This window comes from Lithobates pipiens, unplaced genomic scaffold, assembly GCF_037356315.1.
Source record: "Lithobates pipiens isolate NorthernLeopardFrog02 unplaced genomic scaffold, aLitPip1_a1.2 Scaffold_35, whole genome shotgun sequence".
Taxonomy (NCBI): Eukaryota; Metazoa; Chordata; class Amphibia; order Anura; family Ranidae; genus Lithobates; species Lithobates pipiens.
Window position 1 is genome coordinate 8,873,782 of NW_027507811.1, and position 24,105 is coordinate 8,897,886.

Sequence of the window (24,105 nt, forward strand, 5' to 3'; positions counted from 1 at the left end):
AGTTTATCCACGTCCCTGACGCCCCCTTCTGTGTGACGTGCTATACCACACCATCACCTTTACCAAAGGAGTTTATCCACATCTCTGACGCCCCCTTCTGGGTGAAGTGCTACACCGCACTAACACCTTTACCAAAGGAGTTTGTCCACATCCCTGACGCCCCCTTCTGGTTGAAATGCTACACCGCACTAACACCTTTACCAAAGGAGTTTGTCCACGTCCCTGACGCCCCCCTTCTGGGTGAAATGCTACACCGCACTAACACCTTTACCAAAGGAGTTTGTCCACGTCAGCTGGGACCCAGCTGTGTGTCAATCTCTTTCAACATCACCCATCACAGACCCATACAACACAATCACAGACTCGTACAATACAACAACACAGACTCATACAATACAACAACACAATGTTCTTACAGGCTGCAGATAATCGGAATACAGGTTCATATAATGGACCTCGGGCAAGTATTACCTGTCTTTTGGCGACCTTCAGCAGCCGACACGGACACAGAGATGGACCCACACGGGAACGGGATATACTAGCAAGATATGAATGTGATATCTTACCGTATTTTCAGAGTTGATCAGTCTCTGTCCCACCCGTGGTGGTTCCTCCTCAGTGGCCTCTTGGTCGGCTGTTCCTCCGGTTCGCAAACCCGAGAGCCTCACGTTGAGCTGCCAAGCTGTTTTGGATCCCAGACAAATCTCTGGCCCAGTTATCTGCACCTGGTCTAATTCAAATGTCCATGCATTCATGTTTAGAAGAAGTACACTGACACACACTGTTCAGTGAAAAAGCTTCCTTTATTGCTCTGGGCATATAGCCCCCTTTTATAGTAAGAGATGACTCATTGTTTGCAAAAGCCTCATCTCAGGTGTATTCTGTGCTGTCAAGCAGAGATTGGAGGACCCTTATCTAAAGGGTCCAGGCCAGTTTCATCCAGGTTTTCTGCTGATGGCTTGTGGACTCCTGGACTTACTCCGATGGGAGGGGGGTCTCTAGGTGAGGCATTTTGAGTAAGGAGATTCAGCATATATCTTTACATAATAGAAAATAGTCATTTAATCAAAGTATTAAACAATCCATAACAACACGCCACTAGGAACACTTAACCCCTACACTGCCACCCACTGGTGAACCCCTTCACTGCCAGTGTCATTTACACAGGAATCAGTGCATTTGTATAGCAGTGATTGCTGTATAAATGACAATGGTCCCAAAAATGTGTCAAAAATGTCCGATGTGTCCACCATAACTTTGCAGTCACAATAAAAATCGCTGATCTCCACCATTACTAGTAAAAAAAAAAATTATTAATAAAAATGGCATAAAACTATCCCCTATTTTGTAAACGCTATTACTTTTGCGCAAACCAATCAATAATCGTTTATTGCGATTTTTTTTACCTAAAATATGTAGAAGAGTACGTATCGGCCTAAACTGAGGGAAATTTTTTTTTTATATATATATTTTTGGGGGATATTTATTATGACAAAAAGTAAAAAATAATGCGTTTTTTTCAAAATTGTCGCTCTATTTTTGTTTATAGCGCAAAAAATAAAAACCGCAGAGGTGATCAAATACCACCAAAAAGAAAGCTCTATTTGTGGGGAAAAAAGGATGTCAATTTTGTTTGGGAGCCACGACGCACGACCGCGCAATTGTCAGTTAAAGCGGCGCAGTGCCGAATCGAAAAAAGTGGTCTGGTCTTTGGCCAGCAAAATGGTCCGGGGGCTGAAAGTGGTTAAGGTGGTAATAAAACTCACTCGTTGCCGTATCTGCATTTACTAAGCCTCAGAACCTGTGTAATTCAAAGGTGTTGGGGTTTAAAGGGATGAGGTGGCAACCCTAGGTCCTTTCTGGCTGCTCTACTGCAGTAGAGGTGAACTGAGTGCTGCTGGGTACATCAGAGGAGGACAGTGAGGAGGTGACCCACATCGTCCATTCCACCACTGCCTTAGCCCCTGTACACACGGTCGGAGATTTCGACAACCAAATCCGTTGGATTTTGTCCGTCGGATTTTGCCCGTCGGACCTTGTCCAAAACTGTTGCATACACACGGTCGGACGAAGTTGTAGAAAAATCCGATCTTTCAGAACGTGATGACGTAATTTCGTTACTATGGGACTACGTTCAGGCTAGTAGCCAATAGCTTTGATGTAGGAATTTGATCTGAGCCTGCGTGGCACTTTGTCCGATCAAAATTCTCTACACATGATCGGAGTATGTCCGATCGAACCAGTTGGTCGGAAAACATTTCCAACAAGTTGGAAAATTGGGTCCGACGGATATTCCGACGGAATCAGTCCGATGCATACCACACACAGTCGGATTATCCGACAACACGGTCCGATAAGACACATTCTGACGGATTCTCCGACCGTGTGTACAAGGGCTAAGCCTTCTTTAGATGAATGGTAAGCATCAAAGGGCTTGCAAAGCCACGTGGAAGGATTTTCATCAAGGTTTTTGCAAGCAAATGTCTCCTAAGCTGTGCCATATAGGCCTTGCTGCAAAATCCAAGGCGTTTACGTTATTCTTCTCATTCCAAATAATATCTTTCTCTCCCCCCTTGGTGGGAGTGGAGATAACCCCATCTATAAGGCTATACAGTACATACACACACAGCACAAGGCCGTGTTTGCGCAAGACTTTTCTCAGAGACGCAGTTCCTCTGAGCTCCACAAGGTGGTGATCTCACTACCCAGACAGCTAGTCTCTATGGAAGACAGAAAGTGATGTCAGTTACAGACAGGAAGTGATGTCAGGTATAAATAGGAAGTTCCGGGTGAGAGGTGAGGCGGGAGGAAGTAGAGAGGAGACATTGCTGGAAGTGGCAACAGAGGAGGTAATAAGATCTTATTTTCTATTTACACCCAGTAACCCCCCCGTCATGTCCGTCCTCTTCCTCCATAGTCACTGTGACGTCTTTTATCTCCAGCAGATGATGATACACACATATATAGTGTGGAAACCTAGATTAACCCCTCCAGGGTAAGAACATTTCCCCACTTACGGGGCCGGAACGTTCTCTTAATTCTGGAACTCCCTCTTCTCTCAGTTGTCCACCTTTTTATGACTGATGTATAGACCTCTGTAAAAAAAAAAAACATTCTATTTAATGTAAAATGTTTTAACCGCACATGGACTCATCACAATGACGGGTCCTACTAGTGCCGTGTCATCTGAGGACCTCGTAATACGATCACTCAGATACTCAGCTAAGCAATTGTAGGTCAGCAGAGTATACAGTAAGGTGTTAAAGATGCCTCCGGGGGGAACTGGTAATGAGAATGTGGAAGAGAAAGAATTCACAGTATTTCTAACAGACTGGGACCTCTTTGTTAAAAAGTCCTCTACCTGGTGGAACAACAGTGAGCTAATGCCCAGTAAAGTCGGTTTATCTAGCGGGGTTTGTAGAATAGGAATATAGAAGCATAACAAGAATCCAAAAAAAAAAAGCAGTCTAACAGAAGTATCCTTATGCTCCATGTGAGTAAGAGCCAGATGAACCACCAGAGAAATGGCATCTGCCATAGGTTGGTTTTGTCTGTAGGCATCTTGATGGAGGTCTACTCTGAAGACTATGGGCATTCTGAGGGTCTACTCTGAAAACTATGGGCATTTTGAGGGTCTACTCTGAAGACTATGGGCATTTTGAGGGTCTACTCTGAAGACTATGGGCATTTTGAGGGTCTACTCTGAAGACTATGGGCATTTTGAGGGTCTACTCTGAAGACTATGGGCATTCTGAGGGTCTACTCTGAAAACTATGGGCATTCTGAGGGTTTACTCTGAAGACTATGGGCATTCTGAGGGTTTACTCTGAAGACTATGGGCATTCTGAGGGTTTACTCTGAAGACTATGGGCATTCTGAGGGTTTACTCTGAAGACTATGGGCATTCTGAGGGTCTACTCTGAAGACTATGGGCATTCTGAGGGTCTACTCTGAAGACTATGGGCATTCTGAGGGTCTACTCTGAAGACTATGGGCATTCTGAGGGTCTACTCTGAAGACTATGGACATTCTGAGGGTCTACTCTGAAGACCTATGGTCATTCCGTGGGTCTACTGTGAAGACCTATGGCCATTCCGGGAGTCTACTGTGAAGACCTATGGCCATTCCGGGAGTCTACTGTGAAGACCTATGGTCATTCAAGGGGTCTACTATGAAGACCTATGGTCATTCCGTGAGTCTACTGTGAAGACCTATGGTCATTCCGGGGGTCTACTCTGAAGACATATGGTCATTCCGGGGGTCTACTCTGAAGACCTATGGTCATTCCGGGGGTCTACCCTGGGGACCTATGGTCATTCCGGGGGTCTACCCTGAAGACCTATGGTCATTCCGGGGGTCTACCCTGAAGACCTATGGTCATTCGGGGGGTCTACCTTGAGGACCTATGGTCATTCCGGGGGTCTACCCTGAGGACCTATGGTCATTCCGGGGGTCTACCCTGAGGACCTATGGTCATTCCGGGGGTCTACCCTGAGGACCTATGGTCATTCCGGGGGTCTGCCCTGAGGACCTATGGACATTCCGGGGGTCTGCCCTGAGGACCTATGGTCATTCCGGGGGTCTGCCCTGAGGACCTATGGTCATTCCGGGGGTCTGCCCTGAGGACCTATGGTCATTCCGGGGGTCTGCCCTGAGGACCTATGGTCATTCCGGGGGTCTGCCCTGAGGACCTATGGTCATTCCGGGGGTCTTCCCTGAGGACCTATGGTCATTCCGGGGGTCTGCCCTGAGGACCTATGGTCATTCCGGGGGTCTGCCCTGAGGACCTATGGTCATTCCGGGGGTCTGCCCTGAGGACCTATGGTCATTCCGGGGGTCTGCCCTGAGGACCTATGGTTATTCCGGGGGTCTGCCCTGAGGACCTATGGTTATTCCGGGGGTCTGCCCTGAGGACCTATGGTCATTCCGGGGGTCTGCCCTGAAGACCTATGGGCATTTTGAGGGTCTACTCTGAAGACTGTGGGCATCCTGAGTAAGGGTACATAATTCATGTAGCATTTACTTTCTGGAGTCCATCCGCCATTACTCTGAAGACTATGGACATTCTGAGGGTCTACTCTGAAGACCTATGGTCATTCCGTGGGTCTACTGTGAAGACCTATGGCCATTCCGGGAGTCTACTGTGAAGACCTATGGTCATTCAAGGGGTCTACTATGAAGACCTATGGTCATTCCGTGAGTCTACTGTGAAGACCTATGGTCATTCCGGGGGTCTACTCTGAAGACATATGGTCATTCCGGGGGTCTACTCTGAAGACCTATGGTCATTCCGGGGGTCTACCCTGAAGACCTATGGTCATTCCGGGGGTCTACCCTGGGGACCTATGGTCATTCCGGGGGTCTACCCTGAAGACCTATGGTCATTCCGGGGGTCTACCCTGAAGACCTATGGTCATTCGGGGGGTCTACCTTGAGGACCTATGGTCATTCCGGGGGTCTACCCTGAGGACCTATGGTCATTCCGGGGGTCTACCCTGAGGACCTATGGTCATTCCGGGGGTCTACCCTGAGGACCTATGGTCATTCCGGGGGTCTGCCCTGAGGACCTATGGTCATTCCGGGGGTCTGCCCTGAGGACCTATGGTCATTCCGGGGGTCTGCCCTGAGGACCTATGGTCATTCCGGGGGTCTGCCCTGAGGACCTATGGTCATTCCGGGGGTCTGCCCTGAGGACCTATGGTCATTCCGGGGGTCTGCCCTGAGGACCTATGGTCATTCCGGGGGTCTGCCCTGAGGACCTATGGTCATTCCGGGGGTCTGCCCTGAGGACCTATGGTCATTCCGGGGGTCTGCCCTGAGGACCTATGGTCATTCCGGGGGTCTGCCCTGAGGACCTATGGTCATTCCGGGGGTCTGCCCTGAGGACCTATGGTCATTCCGGGGGTCTGCCCTGAGGACCTATGGTCATTCCGGGGGTCTACCCTGAGGACCTATGGTCATTCCGGGGGTCTGCCCTGAGGACCTATGGTCATTCCGGGGGTCTGCCCTGAGGACCTATGGTCATTCCGGGGGTCTGCCCTGAGGACCTATGGTCATTCCGGGGGTCTGCCCTGAGGACCTATGGTTATTCCGGGGGTCTGCCCTGAGGACCTATGGTCATTCCGGGGGTCTGCCCTGAAGACCTATGGGCATTTTGAGGGTCTACTCTGAAGACTGTGGGCATCCTGAGTAAGGGTACATAATTCATGTAGCATTTACTTTCTGGAGTCCATCCGCCATTAGCACAGGAATGCAGTCAGGAGGGTGTGCTTGGCTGAGAAAACCCCTTCTTCATTCCTGAATACTCTTGGGATGTATGCCATCCATTTGCCTAGGCCTGGAAACCAGGAAGTAACTCTTCAATGGTCTACCAGTTGGATTCATTCTAGGGTCTTGTAGTATTGAGGCAGCGTCAATAGGCCACACTGTAATAGTATTTATTGTTGGTTTACTGACATTCAGCAAGCAGCAGAAGGAAAGGTAATAACCTCTAAACAATTAAAGAAAGATTCTATTGATCGTTCCTTGTCTGAAGCAAAAATAATTCAGAGATAAAGCCGGTGGCATTTCTGATTAGGGAGGTAGAACAAAATATAAAAGGTTTGCCAGTCGCAAGAAACACCACAACCACTAAGTGACCCAATCTACGTGTGCCAATTCACACAGCCTGCCTATCAACCCTTATTTCCCTATCCTAATATTGTACAACTAATACAGTCCAGACAATTTTCCTCTATCCATCTACAGAGAAACACGCATAGATCACATGACCACATCAGTGAGAACTGAAGTCGCATGACCACATCAAGGATGATGGAGGACCGGAATCACATGACTGAGAAGATACTAAACCTCACCCTGGAGATCATCTACTTGCTGACTGGAGAGGTGAGGAGGATTCTGGGAGGTCACATGACATCACTCTTATCTCTATTAATAAAACACAGACCTGACCGGAGAGGTGAGGAGGATTCTGGGAGGTCACATGACATCACTCTTATCTCTATTAATAAAACACAGACCTGACCGGAGAGGTGAGGAGGATTCTGGGAGGTCACATGACATCACTCTTATCTCTAATAATAAAACACAGACCTGACCGGGGAGGTGAAGAGGATTCTGGGAGGAGGTCACATGACATCACTCTTATCTCTATTAATTAAACACAGACCTGACCGGAGAGGTGAGGAGGATTCTGGGAGGTCACATGACATCACTCTTATCTCTATTAATAAAACACAGACCTGACCGGAGAGGTGAGGAGGATTCTGGGATTCTAACATGATATTCCTATTGGTTCCCCAATACAGAGATTTCCTCTTGTGAAGTCAGGTGATCATATGACCATCACAGCGCCTCCATGTGACTCCCTAAAACCTGAGAGACACAACATGGAGAAGATTCTAGAAGTCACCAAGAAGATGATGGAGCTGCTGACAGGAGAGGTGAGGAGGATTCTGGGAATTCTGGGACATTATCCAGTAACAGACAAGGGATGTGTCTGGATGGTGACTGTATCATTGTGTGTGTCAGGTTCCTATAAGGTGTCAGGATGTCACTGTCTATTTCTCCATGGAGGAGTGGGAGTATTTAGAAGGACACAAGGATCTCTACAAGGACGTCATGATGGACAATCAGCAGAATTTGAGTTTTGTGAAGATTGCAAGGAAGGAATTTCCCCGGAATGAGATGATATTGAACCTCAGCCTAGAGATCCTCAGCCTGTTGACTGGAGAGGTGAGTGTAATGAACGGGTTACATCTGACCCATAAATAACCTATGTTGTGTTACTAGTACCACATTCGAGACCAGGGCCGTCTTTAATTTTGATTGGGCCCTGGGCAAACATTTTCTTGGGCCCCCCCCTCCATTCTGAGACATACAAAAAATAGCAGGTAGACTCAAAATCAGTTTACTGCAGCAGATCACGCAGTGATTGCAATTGTTTGCCAGAGGTTACAGCCTATCCTTACTGCTCGCTGGCTGGTTGCTAGAGGTTACAACACATAATTTCTGCAGGATACAATCAAAGACTGCGGACATACTGCAGGAGACAATCAGAGACTGCGGACATACTGCAGGAGACAATCAGAGACTGCGGACATACTGCAGGAGACAATCAGAGACTGCGGACATACTGCAGGAGACAATCAAAGACTGCGGACATACTGCAGAAGACAATAAGAGACTGCGGACATACTGCAGGAGACAATCAGAGACTGCGGACATACTGCAGGAGACAATCAGAGACTGCGGACATACTGCAGGAGACAATCAGAGACTGCGGACATACTGCAGGAGACAATCAGAGACTGCGGACATACTGCAGGAGACAATCAGAGACTGCGGACATACTGCAGGAGACAGAGACTGCGGACATACTGCAGGAGACAATCAGAGACTGCGGACATACTGCAGGAGACAGAGACTGCGGACATACTGCAGGAGACAGAGACTGCGGACATACTGCAGGAGACAGAGACTGCGGACATACTGCAGGAGACAATCGGAGACTGCGGACATACTGCAGGAGACAATCGGAGACTGCGGACATACTGCAGGAGACAGAGACTGCGGACATACTGCAGGAGACAATCAGAGACTGCGGACATGCTGCAGGAGACAATCAGAGACTGCGGACATGCTGCAGGAGACAATCAGAGACTGCGGACATGCTACAGGTGATGGTCAGAGAACTTTTAGCAACGCACAGCTTGACAGTTGAATAACACAGCTCAGGGTTTAAGCAGTCAGGCATTTTATGGGTGCAAGGACATACCTGAGCAGCCAAACACACTACATACATTTAGAGGTATGTGGGCAGGGCTTCCATTCTCTGATCTCACTACAACACTGATGCTCCACTGATGCTTTGTAGGGGGGGGGGGCGTTACCTGTGAATTGGGGCCCCAAATGAAGGTTTTGCAGAGTGCACAGAGGACACGGGAGGTTGTATTCCCGCGCTAGCCAGCTGAGAGGGGGCGGGGCCGGTAGCTCCACTGACGCTCTGACCCCGCCCCCCGTGCAGCCTGTATGCTCCGAACAGAGCGGCTGTAGTGAGAGCCAGTGATCGGATTGGGAGCGTCAGTGGAGCTCTCGGCCCCGCCCCCTCTATACTGGCTGGGGAATACAGAGGGCCGGGAGCTCCACTGACGCTCCCACTCCGATCACTGGCTCTTACTACAGCCGCTCTGTTCTGAGCATACAGGCTGTAGGGGGGCGGGGTCAGAGCATCAGTGGAGCTCCCGGCCCCACCCCCCTCTCAGCTGGCTAGCACAGGAATACAGCCTCCCATCCCGTGTCCTCTGCGCACTCTGCAAAACCTTCATTGGGGCCCCAATTCACGGGTAGCAGTGCGGGCCCCCCTACAAACATTGGGCCCAGGGCAAGTGCCCCATTTGCCCTGCGCTAAAGACGGCCCTGTTCGAGACTCTATTATATAACTTGTAGGAGGAGCTATAAATCTGACCACAGTGCTGGATGGAGGTGTCTGTCCTTTGCTGAGTCGGCCACATTGTGGCCAAACCCTGGAGAATAAATATAGAGCTGAATTCATTCAGTCTTGGACCCGGCCCTTTGGGCCCGCCATGGTATCAAGCTACTGAAATGTATTCTCTCTTCTCCTTTGATCAATTTAAATGTAGATTTTTTCCCTTCCAAATCGCATGTTTTTTTTAGATACCTACAATTGCGGCATGGCCAATTTCCTTCTACTCCTACTCTGAGCTCTGACTCTCTGGAGAATCTGTTGCTACAGGAAGATCTTCTCAATCCCCTTTCAGCAATATATACTCTAAATTGTCCCCCTTAACCTCTCCAAGGATTACCTTTCTCTATGGTAAGTGAAATGCAGATATCCCGTCTCTCTACAAGGATGACTGTGAAGCAGTGGCGGGACTACCGGGATCGCAGAGGTCGCACTTGCGACGGGGCCCTGGTGTTCTCAGGGGGCCCCAGTGGGGTTGCTGGCCGCAGGGCTCTAAGCTGAGATTGTCTCTCTCATACAGCCCAGAGCCTGCACAGACAGTTCCCCCCTCCTTTCTCCTTTACACGGATGGGAGAGGAGAGAGCTGATCTTATCCCTCTCCCCCCGCCCCTCTAGAACGTGGTAAATGTGGAGCCCAGCAGCTGAATGTGATCATTCCGCGGTGCACACAGGAGGAGAGGGGCGTGGGGAGGAGGAGGAGCAGATCGGCTCTCTCCTCCTCACATCCATGTGAGGGAGGGGGGACTGTCAGGCTCTGGGGCTATATGGGAGAGATACTCGGCTCTGAGTCCTGATAAAGACGCCACTCATGGGCAGCACTGGTAGGCTGTATAGGTGCCACTGATAGACACCACTTATAAGTGGCACTGATACGTGCCATTGATAGATACCACTTATAAGTGGCACTGATAGGAGGTACTGATGGGCTGCATTGATTGTCAGCACTGGCAGGTGGCACTGATAGGCTTCACAGATGGGTACTGAAAGGAGACATTGATGAGCCCTGATAGACAACACTGATAGGTGGCATTGATGGGCAGCACTGTTAAGCGGCAGTGATGGGCTGCAAAGATGGGTACTGATAGGCGGCATTGATGAACACTGATAAGTTACACTGGTGAGCACTGATAGGTGGTACTAATGGGCATTGATATATTGCACTGATGGGTGTCCCTAATGGGCAGTATTGATGGGCAGTAACTGATAGGTGGTACTGGTGGGAGGCATTGATGAGCACTGATAGACTCGTAGGTTGCACTGGTGAGCACTGATAGGTGGTACTGATGGGCATTGATAGACTGCACTGATGGGAAGCATTGGTAGGTGGCACTGATGGGTACTTACAGGCTGCACAGATAGGTACTGATAGGCATTGATGAGCACTGATAGTCTGCACAGATCGGTACTGATAGCAGGCATTGATGAGCACTGGTAGGGAGCACTGATAGGTGATACTTATGGGCATTGATAGATTGCATGGATGGGCACTGATGGGTGGCAGTGGGCGACACAGATTGGTACTGATAGGCATTGATGAGCACTGATAGGCAGCACTGATGTGTGACATTGATGGGCAGCACTAGGCGATACTGATGGGCATTGATAAATTGGGCAGCACTGGTAAGCAGCACTGATAGGCTGCACTGATGAGCACTGATAGGTGGCCCTTCATGGTTTCTTGCACTGGGGCCCTGAAGGTTCTAATTATGCCTCTACTGGGAAAACTGTCTCTTGACGTTTTGTACCTACTATGATTTCTGCGAAAGATCGGCTACTTCAATTAAAATTTGTACATAGGGTTTACCCTAATCACCCTGTGCAGTGCAGATTTCCCCTGCCTCCTGGCACCCCCCCCCCCCCCCCCCACAGTGCTGCCAGCTTCCCTCCTCTCCTCTCCCGCCGGCTGCTGCCAGGGATTTTTCAGGATGAAGCCCCGCCCGGGGGAAGGGGTCGGTAAATATTTTAATTTACCGGCCCCTTCCCTTTCTGAACGAAGACCGTGAGTGATCTGTACGGGTTGCTCCTGTGTTCAGAGGCCTGTAGAATCAGCTGAAGCTCCGAGCGCATAGCCGATCCTACGCCTGCCTAGCCCGGCCGTCCTCCGTTTCCGGCGACCTCATCTCCGGCCGCGTTCCGCGGTTGGTTGTCGCTTCCTGGTGGCCACAGGACGTGTAGAGGATCCTTTCATACATCCCCCCCACACACAGCCCTGAGAATGACACGAAATCCGGAAGGACATCAATGCATTGGTTTTGATGAGCCTGTCATCATTTATGATCCTGTAAGTGATTTTTAATGCTTCTGTGGGATTATGCCCAACTGTTGGTGTTAGTGGAAGGAATTATGCCCAATAGTTGGTGTCAGTGGATGGAATTATGCCCAACTGTTGGTGTCTGTGGAAGGAATTATGCCCAATTGTTGTCTGTGGAAAGAATTATGCCCAATTGTTGGTGTCTGTGGAAGGAATTATGCCCAATTGTTGGTGTCGGTGGAAGGAATTATGCCCAATTGTTGGTGTCTGTGGAAGGAATTATGCCCAATTGTTGGTGTCTGTGGAAGGAATTATGCCCAATTGTTGGTGTCAGTGAAAGGAATTATGCCCAATTGTTGGTGTCAGTGAAAGGAATTATGCCCAATTGTTGTCTGTGGAAAGAATTATGCCCAATTGTTGGTGTCTGTGGAAAGAATTATGCCCAACTGTTGGTGTTAGTGGAAAGAATTATGCCCAATTTTTGGTGTCGGTGGATGGAATTATGCCCAATTTTTGGTGTTGGTGGATGGAATTATGCCCAACTGTTGGTGTCAGTGGAAAGAATTATGCCCGATTGTTGGTGTCAGTGGACGGAATTATGCCCAATTGTTGGTGTCTGTGGAAAGAATTATGCCCAATTGTTGGTGTCTGTGGAAAGAATTATGCCCAACTGTTGGTGTCAGTGGATGGAATTATGCCCAACTGTTGGTGTCAGTTGACGGAATTATGCCCAACTGTTGGTGTCAGTGGAAAGAATTATGCCCGATTGTTGGTGTCAGTGGACCGAATTATGCCCAATTGTTGGTGTTAGTGAAAGGAATAATTTCACAAAGACCAGATAAAGCCAAACAAAGGGCCACATCTGGCCCCAGAGCTGCAGTTTGGAGACTGCCTCCTTAGAGAACAAAATGGCGGTTGTTGCAATACTTTATGTCACACCGTATTTGCGCAGCGGTCTTGCAAGCGCAATTTTTTTGTGGAAAAAAAAAACACTTTTTCTAGATTTAAAAATAAAGCGACAGTAGTTGGCCCAATTATTTTTTTTTTTTATATTATGAAAGATAATATTACGCCGAGTAAATTGATACCCAACATGTCACGCTTTAAAATTGCGCTCTCGCTCGTGGAAAGGCGACAAGCCTTGGCACTTAAAAATCTCCATAGGCGACATTTAAAAATGTCTACAGGTCTGGGGGGGGTCAAAAAGTCCTCACATCTCATATTTACACTAAACTGCTATTTAAAAAAAGTCTTATTTGTTTTTAATTGAAAAAAATAAAAAATTCCCCTTTTAAGACCATTGGGCGGAAGTGAGTTATTGACGTCGCTTCCTTCATCCAATGGTATGGAGCCGAGTGGCGGCCATCTTTCCCTCACTCGACTTCCTGCTTGGCAGGGGAAAGGACCTGATCATTTCCGCCACTCCGGTAAGCGGTGGAGACCACCGGAGTGCGGCGGTAGGGGGGTACCTCTCCCCCCGCCAATGATAAAAGTGATCTTGCGGCAAATCCGCTGCAGAGACCACTTTTATCTGAAAGCAGACCCTCCGCTGTTTAAGAATATACCGGGGTTATGGCGGCTATCTGCTGCCATTACAACCATGCTCTACGTCAAGGTGCCGGGGAGCGGTCCGCAAGTGGTTAAATACGTTTTTAACCTCCTACACTTAGGTGGCGCTTCCCATTTCTTCCCTTTTTTGTTTTTGTCACAGAGCTGGCTATACTCTGAGGATGGCTGCTGCCTCCCATCTCTCCTATGCACACACATATGTGTATATATTCTCTATTTTACCTATGGACTCCATATGGACTATAAAGTATATGGGGGGGGGGGGTTTAACCCTTGATTTAACCTTCTGATTCAGCTATTATTTTGGGCCAGGAAACATTAATTAGTCTTAACTGAAGCATAGTAAACTATATGGGTGCCGCGGCACCTTGGTTGGAAAAAAATTATGCAGATTCTAACCCTACATCTGTAATGACTCTCTTGGTATGCTGGTCTTCTGGTACGCTGGTCTTCTGGTACGCTGGTCTTCTGGTATGCTGGTCTTCTGGTTGGCTTGCTTTGTACCTCAATTGTTGTAATAATGATGCCAACTCATAATTATTGGCTGGTCTTCTGGTTGACTGATCTTCTGGTTGGCTTGCTTTGTACCTCAGTTGTTGTAATAATGATGTCAACTAACAATGATGAGTTGGCTGGTCTTCTAGCTGGCCGGTCTTCTAGCTGGCCGGCCTTCTAGCTGGCCGGCCTTTTAGCTGGCCGGCCTTTTGGCTGGCCGGCCTTTTGGCTGGCCGGCCTTTTGGCTGGCCGGCCTTTTGGCTGGCCGGCCTTTTGGCTGGCCGGCCTTTTGGCTGGCCGGCCTTTTGGCTGGCCGGTCTTTTGGCTGGCCGGTCTTCTGGTTGGCTTGCTTTGTACCTCAGTTGTTGTAATAATGATGCCAACTAACAATGATGAGTTGGCTGGTCTTCTAGCTGGCTGGTCTTCTAGCTGGCTGGTCTTCTAGCTGGCTGGTCTTCTAGCTGGCTGGTCTTCTAGCTGGCCGGTCTTCTAGCTGGCCGGTCTTCTAGCTGGCTGGTCTTCTAGCTGGCTGGTCTTCTAGCTGGCTGGTCTTCTAGCTGGCTGGTCTTCTAGCTGGCTGGTCTTCTAGCTGGCTGGTCTTTAAGCTGGCTGGTCTTTTAGCTGGCCGGTCTTTTAGCTGGCCGGTCTTTTAGCTGGCCGGTCTTTTAGCTGGCCGGTCTTTTAGCTGGCCGGTCTTTTAGCTGGCCGGTCTTTTAGCTGGCCGGTCTTTTGGCTGGCCGGTCTTTTGGCTGGCCGGTCTTTTGGCTGGCCGGTCTTCTGGTTGGCCGGTCTTCTGGTTGGCTTGCTTTGTACCTCAGTTGTTGTAATAATGATGCCAACTAACAATGATGAGTTGGCTGGTCTTCTAGCTGGCTGGTCTTCTAGCTGGCTGGTCTTCTAGCTGGCTGGTCTTTTAGCTGGCTGGTCTTTTAGCTGGCTGGTCTTTTAGCTGGCCGGTCTTTTAGCTGGCCGGTCTTTTAGCTGGCCGGTCTTCTGGCTGGCTTGCTTTGTACCTCAGTTGTAATAATGATGCCAACTCATAATGATGAGCTGGCTAGTCTTCTGGTTGGCTGTTGGTCTTCTGGTTGGCTGTTGGTCTTCTGGTTGGCTGTTGGTCTTCTGGTTGGCTGTTGGTCTTCTGGTTGGCTGTTGGTCTTCTGGTTGGCTGTTGGTCTTCTGGTTGGCTGTTCTTCTTCTGGTTGGCTGGTTTTCTGGTTGGCTGGTCTTCTGGCTTGCTTGCTTTGTACCTCATTTGTTGTAATAATTATGCCAACTCCTAATCATGAGTTGGCTGATCCTCTGGTTGGCTTGCTTTGTACCTCAGTTGTTGTAATAATGATTTACAAAAATTTTTTTAAATAAACGCCTTTGTTAAAAAATAAAAATAAAAAATCTATTGCTGACCATAGAGGTGAGGAATTATGGTAGAGTAATAGTTATCGTTCTATAAAACAGAACTGTGCAGAAGTAATGAGGAAATCTACTGAAAATGTCACAAGATCCTTGAAAATCCAGAATCCCATCACCATCCCCCCACCTCCATCCCTGATCCCTACAAGACACAACATGGAGAAGATTCTAGAAGTCACCAAGAAGATGATGGAGCTGCTGACAGGAGAGGTGAGGAGGATTCTGGGAATTCTGGGACATTATCCAGTAACAGACAAGGGATGTGTCTGGATGGTGACTGTATCATTGTGTGTGTCAGGTTCCTATAAGGTGTCAGGATGTCACTGTCTATTTCTCCATGGAGGAGTGGGAGTATTTAGAAGGACACAAGGATCTCTACAAGGACGTCATGATGGACAATCAGCCGCCCCTCACATCACCGGGTAAGAGGAGACTTTATTGTAAAGGAGAGAGCAGTACGGAGGCTCCACCTAGATCCCCCATCATCTGATAAACACATAGAAACAATGTATTCAGTCAGTGTGTGTGTTTCCTACAGATGGATCCAGTAATGGGAACCCACCAGAGAGATGTCCCCGTCCTCTGTATTCCCGGGATTCCACACAGGAAGGTCACACCATCCCCCACCATCATCAGGTAGATGAGGAACAATCACTGATAGTATCATTAGGATCTGTACATTATCTGCATTGTTACCATTGATGTCATTTTTATTATATATTCAGAGTGGAAACCTGAGAGATTCTAAAGTTGAGGTTAAAGAAGAGATAAAAGAGGAGGATGATGAGGATGGGGTGATGGAGGAGTCTCTAAAAGGACACAAAGATCTGTACCAGGACACCATGGTGGAGTCATCCAGCTACAGAAACCCACCAGAGAGATGTCCATCCATTCCTCACCATGATCAGGTAGATGAGGAACAATCGATGATATTTATAATTTATACACAAGAATGTTTGTTCCATTGAATGTTTTATTATTTATCCAGAATGGAAATCTAGGGGGTGATAATATTGTTCCTAAAGAAGAGTATAAAGAGGAGGATGAGGAGTATGGTGTAATGAAGGAGCTTTCTAGAGGACACAAGGATATGATGGAGCCACCAAATACCAGGAACCCACCAGAGAGACGTCCCCGTCCTCTGTATTCCCGGGATTCCACACAGGAAGGTCACACCATCCCCCACCATCATCAGGTAGGTGAGGAGCAATTGCTACAAGTTGTGATTTATACACAAGCATGTTTGTTACATTAAATGTCCTTTTTATATGTTCAATATTATCATCCCCAGGGTTTCCATTTTGATGTTAAAGAAGAGTATAAAGAGGAGGATGAGGAGTATGGAGTGATGGAGGAACTTTCTGAAGGACCCAAGGATCTCTACAAGGACATTATGATGGAATCACCAAGTGGTGAATGTCCTTATCTTCTGTATTCCCGGGATTCCACACAGGAAGGTCACACCATCCCCCACCATCATCGGGTAGGTGGAGTTGAGGGTCGGGAACATAAAGTGATTGAACACTCTGACATGTGGAGATAATGTGTGGACTCTACAAGATGATATTTTCTATGTGATCTCACATCATAAATACTTCTATGTTACAGATGTTATTTTCTGCCATTCTGTTGGTTTAGGGTGAAGATCTGATGAAGATGAAAGTTGAGTGTGAAGTAGAAGAGACGTATGTGAGGGATGATCAGCAATATACGGAGGAGGCTGGAATGACGAGGACATTCATAGAGGAGGACACTCCTACAGAGATCAGCACAGGTGACCCATCATATGTTCTTCTCTTATCTCTGCTCTGTTACTGCTCACTGATTGGTCCCAGAGTAGGGCGGGAGCTGAGTGATACCAGCCAATAATAGCTTGATAACGGTCCCCTCCCTGTACTGATACCCTATTTGCGGTTCAGCTGGCAGTATTAGGTTGTGGGTCACTCCTACCGTGTTTCCCCGAAAGTAAGACACCCCCGATTGTAAGACGTATCGGGAGTTTCAGAGGGGTCGGCTAATATAAGCCGTACCCCGAAAGTAAGACGTATGTCTTACTTTCGGGGAAACACGGGGGTATTGCTGCCTCCAGTGGCGTACTAAGAGTGGGACGGGGGGTGCAGGCCGCACAGGGTGCCACACCCTGGGGGGGTGCCAGGCCAGCGCCCTCCCCCTCCGACTGAAGAGACAGCGCCGTTCTGATCAGTCTCGGGCAGCAGCTGTTACTCACAGCCGAGCAGAGTGAAGCCGCCTCCCCCTCCTCTTGTATGGCTACACAGTGCTGTCCATAAAGGAGAAGGAGGGGGAGGCGGCTTCACTGAAGCCGCCTCCCCCTCCTCCTCCTCCTCCATACACAGCACTGTGTAGCCATACAAGAGGATGGGGAGGTGGCTTCACTCTGCTCGGCTGTGAGTGACAGCTGCTGCCCGAGACTGATCAGAACGGCGCGACGCAACCACAGAGAAGGGGATTATTGCGCCAGGTCCCGGATCACTGACGACAGGTGTCACTGGCTCTGTGTCCTCCCGGTACAGGTCAGTGCTGATACAGAGAGAGACCAAGGAGGGGGAGGGGGAGGGGGAGGGGGGGGTGAAGAGATTCTCTGCAGCTCTTACGGTATTACCGGTATGTAACCGCAAGATGCATCTGAGGAGGACTACAAGTCCCAACATACCGGGCTGTGTGGGCTTACAGTTCTCCTCTGCTGAGCATAGCAGCTTTGTATGCTTGGACTTGTAGTCCTCCATAGTGCAGCCTTGCATTCTGGGAATTGTAGTCCTCTGTAATGCAGTGCAGCCTTGCTTGCTGGGACTTGTAGTGAGGTGTTTTTACATTTTAAGGTGGGGGGGGGGGGGGGGGGTGCCAGGCATAGGATGTTAATTTTATGGTTAAAACAAAAAATTCGACAATTTTTTTCCAATATAAGACATACCCCGAAAGTAAGACATAGTGGGGCTTTTGGGGATAAAAAGAAAGTAAGACACTGTCTTACTTTCGGGGAAACACGGTAGTTACAGTAGCACAGATATGATAACACAGATTGAGACTTTCTTAGGTTGGTTCCTCTTCGATCAAACTCCCCCCAGTGCTGCATATCACCAGAAGCCTAGGCCTATGGTCACTTGTTCTGTGGTAAAGGGTCTGTAAGCCTGAACTTTGACCCTCTTGTCTATCAGAGATCACGTGACCCAGTGCCTAGGCTTGTGGTTGTGTGAAGAGCATGGACCTCCCAGCCCCCATTGGTTCCTGCTCTTCTGACAAGGCTGTGTAAATGTAGAAGTGATCTGGGAGGAGGACCAAAGGACTGAAGAGGGGGGAAGAGTCCCGGCTGGTTGGGACCTCCACAGAGAACATCTCCTCACTCATATCTACCTGATCCAGATGGGATCTTGATGGAAGTGAACTAACCCTCTCATATCTATTGATGATGTTTTTATATTTTTCCAGGACACGCCATGGAGAAACCCTCAAAGGATCGTCTCACTTTATCTCCAGGTTGTAGAATGGAAGATGAGGACATCACAGGAGATTGTGGAGGAGAAAAGACAATGATCTCCACTATGGATGGTGGACTTCACAGTGTGGATAGACCATGGAATCCCTCCGACTCTGAGCAACCTCGTACTGTGAGGGATGGGGCCGGAATTCAGACATTTTCCTCTCCTGAATGCGGGGGAAGTTTTGGCTCTGAATTCAGCCTTTCTTTAGATCCGAGTTCTCACACGGTGGTGAACTTTCATTCCTGTCCTGAGTGCGGGAAATGTTTTCTGCACCAATCAGAACTTGCCATACATTACAGATTTCACACTGGGGAGAAGCCGTTTTCCTGTGAGGAGTGCGGGAAATGTTTTTCACTCAAATCCCATTTTTCCAGACATCAGAGATCGCACTCGGGGGAGAGGCCATATTCCTGCCCCGTGTGCGGGAAGTGTTTCTCACGGAACTACCATCTTTCCAGACATCAGAAATTACACACGGGTGAGAAGCCGCATTCCTGCCCCGAGTGCAAGACGTGTTTCTTAAATAAGTCGAGCCTGGACATACACTACAGATCTCACACGGGGGAGAAGCCCTTTACCTGTGACGAGTGCGGGAAATGTTTTACACACAAATCTCATTTTTCCAGGCATCGGAGGTCGCACACGGGTGAGAGGCCACATTCCTGCCCGGAGTGCGGGAAATGTTTCTCGCGGAAGTCCCACCTTTCCAGACACCAGAGGTTACACACGGGCGAGAAGCCGTATTCCTGTTCTGAGTGCGGGAAATGTTTTGTTTGTAAATCCAAACTGGACGCACATTACAGAAGTCACACGGGGGAGAAACTGCATTCCTGCCCTGAGTGCGGGAAGTGTTTTTCACAGAAATCCGACCTTGATCTACATCAAAAATCTCACACGGGGGAGAGGTCATATTCCTGCCCCGAGTGCGGAAAGTGTTTTTTGCATAAGGTCCACCTTTCCGTACATCAGAGGTTGCACACGGGCGAGAAGCCGTATTTGTGCACTGAGTGCGGGAAATGTTTTTCCCAGCAGTCCAGTCTTTCCAGGCATGAGCGAACGCACACGGGCGAGAAGCCGTATTGCTGTTCTGAGTGCGGGAAATGCTTTTCAGAAAAGGCCAAGCTCTCTAAACATCAGAGATCGCACATGAAGGAGAAGCCCTATTCTTGTTCCGAGTGCGGGAAGTGTTATCTTCAGAAATCAGAACTTGATATACATTACAGATCTCACACGGGAGAGAAGCCGTATTCCTGTTCTGAGTGTGGAAAATTATTTTCGGAGAAAGGCAAATTGTCAAGACATCAGCTATCGCACATGAGCGAGAAGCCGTATGCCTGCTCTGAGTGCGGGAAATATTTTCCACAGAGATCGGAGCTTGTTATACACCAAAGATCGCACACAGGGGAGAAGCCGTATTTGTGCCTTGAGTGCGGGAAAAGTTTTTCAGACAAGAGCAATCTTTCCAAACATCAAAGATTCCACACAGGTGAGAAGCCGTATTCCTGCCCAGTGTGCGGGAAATGTTTTACACAGAAATCGGGACTTGTTGTACATCAGAGATCTCATACAGGACTGAAGCCGTATTCCTGCCCTGAGTGCCAGAAGTGTTTTTCAGATAAGGGCAGCCTTTCCAATCATGAGAGAGTACACACGGGTGAGAAGCCATATTCCTGCCCCAAGTGCGGGAAATGTTTTTCAGTAAGGTCCAGTCTTATCAGTCATGAGAGAGTACACACGGGGGAGAAGCCGCATTCCTGTCCTGAGTGCGGAAAAAGTTATGCACAAAAATCAGACCTTGTTAATCATCGGAGATCTCACACGGGGGAGAAGCCGTTTTCCTGTTCTGTGTGCGGGAAATGTTTCATTCGTAAATCCAGACTGGCTGCACATTACAGATCTCACACGGGGGAGAAGCCGTATTCTTGCCCCGAGTGCGGGAAATGTTTTTCACAGAGGATCAATCTTTCTGTACATCAGAGATCACACAAACGAGAAGCCGAATCCCTGCTCTGAGTGCGGGAATTTTTTTTCTTAGAAGTCAGACCTTCTTATACATCAAAGATCTCAAACAGAGGGAGAGGCCGTACTCCTGTGCTGAGTGCGGGAAATGTTTTTTATGGAAGACTTATCTTACCAAACATCAGAGAAGCCACACAACCCTTGAGATATATTGGTGTCCTGTGTGCGGGAAATGTCTTATATATGGATCATATGTTGCCGTACATCAGAGATCTCACACCGGGAAGAAGCCCACCTTGATCTACACCTCAGAAAACACGTGGCTGAGCGCTCCTCTGATCTCAGAGATCACTAAAGACTTCAAAGTTCTGTCTGACCTCCTCTGCTAGGAGAGAGAAGGAGGGGGTGTCACTGCTGGTTGGGTCCCTCTAGGAGAGAGAAGGAGGGGGTGTCACTGCCGGTTGGGTCCCTCTAGGAGAGAGAAGGAGGGGGTGTCACTGCCGGTTGGGTCCCTCTAGGAGAGAGAAGGAGGGGGTGTCACTGCCGGTTGGGTCCCTCTAGGAGAGAGAAGGAGGGGGTGTCACTGCTGGTTGGGTCCCTCTAGGAGAGAGAAGGAGGGGGTGTCACTGCTGGTTGGGTCCCTCTAGGAGAGAGAAGGAGGGGGTGTCACTGCCGGTTGGGTCCCTCTAGGAGAGAGAAGGAGGGGGTGTCACTGCCGGTTGGGTTCCTCTAGGAGAGAGAAGGAGGGGGTGTCACTGCCGGTTGGGTCCCTCTAGGAGAGAGAAGGAGGGGGTGTCACTGCTGGTTGGGTCCCTCTAGGAGAGAGAAGGAGGGGGTGTCACTGCCGGTTGGGTCCCTCTAGGAGAGAGAAGGAGGGGGTGTCACTGCCGGTTGGGTTCCTCTAGGAGAGAGAAGGAGGGGGTGTCACTGCCGGTTGGGTCCCTCTAGGAGAGAGAAGGAGGGGGTGTCACTGCTGGTTGGGTCCCTCTAGGAGAGAGGAGGAGGAGGTGTCACTGCTGGTTGGGTCCCTCTAGGAGAGAGAAGGAGGGGGTGTCACTGCCGGTTGGGTCCCTCTAGGAGAGAGAAGGAGGGGGTGTCACTGCTGGTTGGGTCCCTCTAGGAGAGAGAAGGAGGGGGTGTCACTGCTGGTTGGGTCCCTCTAGGAGAGAGGAGGAGGAGGTGTCACTGCTGGTTGGGTCCCTCTAGGAGAGAGGAGGAGGGGGTGTCACTGCTGGTTGGGTCCCTCTAGGAGAGAGGAGGAGGAGGTGTCACTGCCGGTTGGGTCCCTCTAGGAGAGAGAAGGAGGGGGTGTCACTGCCGGTTGGGTTCCTCTATGAGAGAGAAGGAGGGGGTGTCACTGCTGGTTGGGTCCCTCTAGGAGAGAGAAGGAGGGGGTGTCACTGCTGGTTGGGTCCCTCTAGGAGAGAGAAGGAGGGGGTGTCACTGCCGGTTGGTTCCTCTAGGAGAGAGAAGGAGGGGGTGTCACTGCTGGTTGGTTCCTCTAGGAGAGAGAAGGAGGGGGTGTCACTGCTGGTTGGGTCCCTCTAGGAGAGAGAAGGAGGGGGTGTCACTGCTGGTTGGGTCCCTCTAGGAGAGAGAAGGAGGGGGTGTCACTGCTGGTTGGTTCCTCTAGGAGAGAGAAGGAGGGGGTGTCACTGCTGGTTGGGTCCCTCTAGGAGAGAGGAGGAGGGGGTGTCACTGCTGGTTGGGTTCCTCTAGGAGAGAGAAGGAGGGGGTGTCACTGCTGGTTGGGTCCCTCTAGGAGAGAGAAGGAGGGGGTGTCACTGCTGGTTGGGTCCCTCTAGGAGAGAGAAGGAGGGGGTGTCACTGCTGGTTGGTTCCTCTAGGAGAGAGAAGGAGGGGGGTGTCACTGCCGGTTGGGTCCCTCTAGGAGAGAGGAGGAGGGGGTGTCACTGCTGGTTGGGTTCCTCTAGGAGAGAGAAGGAGGGGGTGTCACTGCTGGTTGGGTCCCTCTAGGAGAGAGAAGGAGGGGGTGTCACTGCTGGTTGGGTCCCTCTAGGAGAGAGAAGGAGGGGGTGTCACTGCTGGTTGGTTCCTCTAGGAGAGAGAAGGAGGGGGTGTCACTGCTGGTTGGGTCCCTCTAGGAGAGAGAAGGAGGGGGTGTCACTGCCGGTTGGGTCCCTCTAGGAGAGAGGAGGAGGGGGTGTCACTGCTGGTTGGGTCCCTCTAGGAGAGAGAAGGAGGGGGTGTCACTGCCGGTTGGGTCCCTCTAGGAGAGAGGAGGAGGAGGTGTCACTGCTGGTTGGGTCCCTCTAGGAGAGAGAAGGAGGGGGTGTCACTGCTGGTTGGGTCCCTCTAGGAGAGAGAAGGAGGGGGCGTCACTGCCGGTTGGGTCCCTCTAGGAGAGAGAAGGAGGGGGTGTCACTGCCGGTTGGTTCCTCTAGGAGAGAGAAGGAGGGGGTGTCACTGCTGGTTGGGTCCCTCTAGGAGAGAGAAGGAGGGGGCGTCACTGCCGGTTGGGTCCCTCTAGGAGAGAGAAGGAGGGGGTGTCACTGCCGGTTGGTTCCTCTAGGAGAGAGAAGGAGGGGGTGTCACTGCTGGCTGGGTCCCTCTAGGAGAGAGAAGGAGGGGGTGTCACTGCCGGTTGGGTCCCTCTAGGAGAGAGGAGGAGGGGGTGTCACTGCTGGTTGGGTCCCTCTAGGAGAGAGAAGGAGGGGGTGTCACCGCTGGTTGGGTCCCTCTAGGAGAGAGAAGGAGGGGGTGTCACTGCCGGTTGGTTCCTCTAGGAGAGAGAAGGAGGGGGAGGTTATCAGTTTGTTAACGGGCAGTTTTTATTTGCTTGGAGAGCGCCACCTTCTGGTTGAAAGTTGAAAAAAATATGATGACATTTCATATTTAGGTTGATGTCCTTTTTAAAAGTTGATTAATAAAAGTCTTCCTTCAGATCTGTGTGATGAAATGTTCTTTTCCTTTTATTCCTTCTTCTAACACTACAAGTAAGGTCCAGGACCCGTCTATCCTTCCTCCCGTAATTCCTCCTCCGCACCATCACCACCTCCAACCACAAGATCCTCTTTCTTCCTCACTTTCACATCACATCTACCATAGAGAACCCCTCCTCCATCTTTTCTATGTCCCTCTAAACAAGAGGATCAGCATGAATACAAACAGCCCAGTCTTGTGAGGAGTCAAGCCGTGTTTCTGGAACACCAACTACATTCTTATCATTGAAGACATCAGCGTCTCCCATCCTGCTCTACACTTTGCTGTTTTTTTTTTTCCTTTTTTGGTAGCTGGCTGACTCTTCCCAAATACCATGACACTGTATCTCTTCACCCTAAGTATATACACTATATTGTCAAAAGTATTGGGGCGCACAAACTTTAATGGCATCCCAGTCTTAGTTCAATATTGAGTTGGCAATAACAGCTTCAACTCTTCTGGGAAGGCCGTCCACAAGGTTTAGGAGGGTGTCT

The 24,105-nt window shown here is 49.6% G+C and overlaps 1 protein-coding gene across 4 annotated transcripts in view; it reads left to right on the forward strand.

The window, feature by feature from the left end:
- The window catches only part of LOC143956097 (uncharacterized), a 215,775-nt gene extending 192,203 nt beyond the window's left edge, over nt 1-23,572 (forward strand). The window contains exons 7-10 of one of the 4 annotated variants that reach the window (XM_077466231.1): nt 15,938-16,120; nt 16,201-16,407; nt 16,851-16,986; nt 18,705-20,856. In XM_077466231.1, coding sequence (XP_077322357.1) covers nt 15,938-16,120; nt 16,201-16,407; nt 16,851-16,986; nt 18,705-20,722 — 2,544 coding nt within the window. In that variant the 3' untranslated portion in view covers nt 20,723-20,856. Of the gene's footprint in view, nt 1-15,937; nt 16,121-16,200; nt 16,408-16,850; nt 16,987-18,386 lie in introns of those variants that run through there. The other 3 variants (XM_077466230.1, XM_077466233.1, XM_077466232.1) reach the window with 3 other exon arrangements.
- The last annotated feature ends 533 nt before the right edge of the window (nt 23,573-24,105 follow it).